At 52.1% G+C, this 4,143-nt stretch overlaps 1 protein-coding gene across 1 annotated transcript in view; it reads left to right on the top strand.

Moving 5' to 3' along the window:
- Positions 1 to 2,905, top strand: part of LOC113202436 (epidermal retinol dehydrogenase 2-like) — a 161,417-nt gene extending 158,512 nt beyond the window's left edge. The window contains exons 5-8 of the mRNA XM_052265719.1: positions 140 to 269; positions 518 to 635; positions 1,650 to 1,763; positions 1,853 to 2,905. Of these exons, the coding sequence (XP_052121679.1) occupies positions 140 to 269; positions 518 to 635; positions 1,650 to 1,763; positions 1,853 to 2,084 (594 nt within the window). The 3' untranslated portion in view covers positions 2,085 to 2,905. The remainder of the gene's footprint in view (positions 1 to 139; positions 270 to 517; positions 636 to 1,649; positions 1,764 to 1,852) is intronic.
- Positions 2,906 to 4,143: the final 1,238 nt, after the last annotated feature.

Raw genomic sequence — 4,143 nt, 5'->3', positions numbered from 1 at the left:
GCGGGCGGGAGAGGGGGGGGGGGCGTCCTCTGTGTCTCCTCGCGGAGAGCTCGTCGGTGGAGGGCCGCCGCGCCAGCCGCGCGGGTGCAACGCTATAGGGCCGCTTTGCAACTCGAACTTTGCGCTTCTGTGTTTCCAGACCATCCAATCGTTCCTGCCCGGCATGCTCAAGAGAAACTCCGGGCACATCGTGGCCATCGCCTCGGTCGGCTCCTTCATCGGGGTGGCCAACTTCTCGACATACTGCGCCACCAAATACGCCGTCGACGGTAAAAAGCCGCGCGGCGGATGCTACCGAAGCTCATGCACCCAGAAAATGTTGGAATGCGTTAAATCAAGGATTTTTTCCTTAAGAAACCCTTGGAAACAATGAGACTGTCTTTTAAAACAGGCAAAAATCTGCCTTTTATTTTCTTTAGAGTAATTTCCTTGATTCAAGGCATACATTTTCTGGGTGTGGACGACGTCGTTGAGGGTATGCATCTCTGTAACACATCGGCACGTTTCTGATCCACAGGCTTGATGTCGTCCCTCCACGAGGAGTTCCGCAACAAGCAGAAGGACATCAAGCTGACCACCGTCCACCCGTACTTCATCAACACGCGGCCTGACCTCATCAAGGGCTGGCACCACAGGTCCGCTAATCTCTCCCCTTCACCCAAATCCTGTCGACTTTCATATTTTTTTTTAATACGTGTATCACCTTTCATGATCATCTCATTTGCCATGCCATGTATCACCCTCATCACCTTCATTCTGTGCAAGCCTATAGGAATCGCTGGTGGCGATCGCGTTAGATTGTGTCGCGCGCGCGTTCTGTGTTGACGGACTGGTGCGCGAAGTCCGGTGTGCGCACGTGTTGCCTGGGACAGCGCGAGTGCGACTGCAGCGTGAAGAAGAAGAACAAGAAACGGGGGTTGCGAGAGGGACTGGACTGAGGCTGTTGTGCTCCGCCTGACCGCTCCCCCTCCAAGGCTCCCGGCGTCGTGTCGGATGGGTGGCCGACGCGCCCGGCGCAGGCCCTGGCGAGAGGCGTCGCCGACCACGTCGGCGTCCTCGATCCCATCCTTGTCACGAACTCCATGCGCCTCATTTTCATCATCTTGACCATCTTGCATTGTCTCATGACTTTGATCTGTCGGCTGTATGCTCCCTATAATTCTTAGCGTTTTCTGTGCCTTGCACCTTGCATTGTCTGTTTTGACTGTGGGCGTAAGTACCACCGTCATGTTCATTCATTTCTGTCGTCTTTCCTCTTTGTCATTCATTCACTTCTTCACTAACGGTACGGTGCGATGGACCTATAATCCTTCCAACTCGCGTCGCTCTCTAAGCACCTCCCACGTTACAATAAAATAAAGGAAATACGTGAACTTTTATTTCACCACGAAATACATTTTTTATCAGCTTTCTGTTGAACATGGGAGTTTCTTAGAAAGTACTCGCTGTTCACGGCACTGCGGTCTGAACAATCGAACAATCTTGTCAAAAATCAGATGCACGTAGTAAACTCGATCTGGGCAAACGAGCCATTAGACTTGATTTCTTTTCTTTGCATTTTTGTTGTTATTGCTCTCCGATTGTTCGAAGTTTGTTGACCGCAGAGCGCCGTTCATGCAATGCTTCTCACGCTGGTTGATGGTCCGCAGGTTGCCCCTCATCACCCCGGACCGCGTCGCCGCCGCAGTCGTGAGGGGAGTCCGCAGGGAGAGCATCTCCGTCACCATCCCCAAGTTTCTCTTCTACCTCATCGCCATCTCAAGGTGAGTGCTCCAGCCGGCTGCGTAGCGATCGGCGTGACTTATGACAAGCTGTTTGTGTACAATTGCCCCGCGCTGCGGTGTTGTTGCAGATTCTTCCCCCAGAACGTGATCGACATCTGGAGAGACGTCTTCTACACCCACATCACCCCTCCCAACAAGATCGCTCCTGCCGCGCCCGCCCAGGCAAACGGCACCGCGAGTTCCAACGGGATTGCTCAAGGGACGTCATCAGTTGCCAACGGCGCCACCAACGGTGCTGCCAACGGCGCTGCGAACGGTGCTGCCAACGGCGTTGCCACCGAGGTCAAGAAGGACCTTTGAGCCGGTTCGGCACAGCTCAGCTGCTGAGACTGAGACTAAGTTCATCTTCCGGCGAAGGTTTAACTCCGTCCGTCGTGCGGCGGTATGCCGCCTACCTCAAAGACTGCCCTGTGTGCAACGAGTGCACTGTGACGACCGCCATGCCAGGCTAGAAAACAGTCCCGACTCGACGCGACCAGCCGGAATCATCGGGCACCGGCGTCTCTGTATTAAGTTTATGTGACTTTGTGGCGTCCTCACGATTGCTGTGGACAAGGACAAGAAAAAGGCTTCGCTCGACCTTTTGCCGATCGGTGCAGTTGCTCAATTTAGTTTTGTGTTATTGTAATTGGTACCTGCTAGTCTCAGAGGACCGTGTAAGAGCAGTTATCTCCATGACAAACTGGAGCCGTGGTTAAGTACTGTAATGTCTCCACACATTATTTTTTCCGCGATTCGTAGCGAGACGTTACAGTACGGGAGGGCATGACATCAGATAATCCAAAGATACTGTTCTGTAAACTTGTTTCAATTATTTTAATTGAAATAAATGAAGATAGTGGATTAGGAATCTAGTTGTGAGACGTTCATCTACTGTTTTAGACCATGCTGTTGACTACAGTACTTCAGAATTTTCGCTTTATGGCCACAGACCAATGAGATGTGCGTCAGAATCTAGGTAATTTCTGTGTTGGCCGTGTATAAATCATACGGTCTAACAAAGACAAGATTTATTTGTTGTAAAACAAAATAGGTTAAGATTATCACATCACTGTAAAATAATTAAATATTTACTCTGTGCGTGAGGAAATGTTATTTGTTTAAATAAAATAACAAATGAATCTATGACATTGTTATTACCCCGTCTGTCGTTGCACTGCTAACGCTCGCCGTAAATGCTCATGCCCCTCTTTCCCTGCCCCACCCCAACAAAAATAAAATAAAAATGGGGCAGTGCTTTCCTCATCCCACCGCAGAACGACCCATCCGTAACTGTCGGCCCGGAGATCAACGCCCGTTCGGCGCGATTATCTTTTTTTGTCCACTTCTAAAGCAGGACCGAGTTCTGAACTCAACGACGCGAGGAGGAGCTGGTAGCCGAGTGGTAAGCGTTCTAGGCTATGCTCGTAGACCCCATCGGACCAGGGGTCTAGAAAGCATTGCCTACCCTCCAGGCGTTTTCAGCGACAATCATCGACCCACGCTTAGATTGACACGGCGTCACTTCTTAGCTTGAGAAAGGATTTATGAGCCTGGGGTCAATGGGAGCCTAAACGCAAAGTCCCCGTCACGACAGACGCCTTAGAGAGAAGCCGTGTCCTACCTCGCAGGCGTCCAAGAGGCAACTCGTGTCGCGGCGACAAGTGGTAGTAGACACGTCCCTGTTCATGGACACAAAAATGTGGTCACAAAAGGGGCAACATACGATGTCCAACGCCAGCAGCCACACGCCCCTTTTGTGGTTAAACAGTTGTAGCTACAGTCGACATGACCGCATTCATCCGCGAACCAACATTGTCGGCCCTAAGATCAACTCCCGGGCGGGGCAAAATTTTCTTTGTCGCTTTTTGTCTCCCGTTGGGAAGGGCCGAGCTCAGACCTCGGCCCCGGAACAGCCAGCTGGTAGCCGAGCGTGTTAAAGCATGATCGGTGGCAGATCGTGGGGATGGTCGGTAGTTCGAATCTCGTCTGCGATCATTTTTCCTGCTCTGCTGGCCAAGTGTCTTCGGGCGTCAGTCACAGCTGAGATCTGCATGCGGCCGAAAGATTATGTGTTCTGTATCGTTCCGTCGTGGCCAAGTCGGTAGCATCCGGGCCCGGTATGAACCTGGTCGCTGGTTCGAATCTCGGCCGGGGGAAATTTTTCGCGCTCCGCTGGCCATGACTTTGCACCCGTGCGACACCTGATGTGATGGGTCGGTACGTGAACAGTCGCTGGTTCGAATCTAGTCGACGGAACCCTTTTGCCCCTCTGCCAGCTGTATGTTTCGGGGTGTGAGCCATAGCGGAGATAAGCTTCGACTCTTCTGAAGCCTCATTGGCTCAGTTGGTAGAGCGCGCGCCCGGGACGCGCATGGTC

Source organism: Frankliniella occidentalis, unplaced genomic scaffold (genome assembly GCF_000697945.3).
Source record: "Frankliniella occidentalis isolate FOCC.00 unplaced genomic scaffold, Focc_3.1 Scaffold29, whole genome shotgun sequence".
NCBI classification, from domain to species: Eukaryota; Metazoa; Arthropoda; class Insecta; order Thysanoptera; family Thripidae; genus Frankliniella; species Frankliniella occidentalis.
This window is presented reverse-complemented; position numbering and strand designations above follow the sequence as displayed.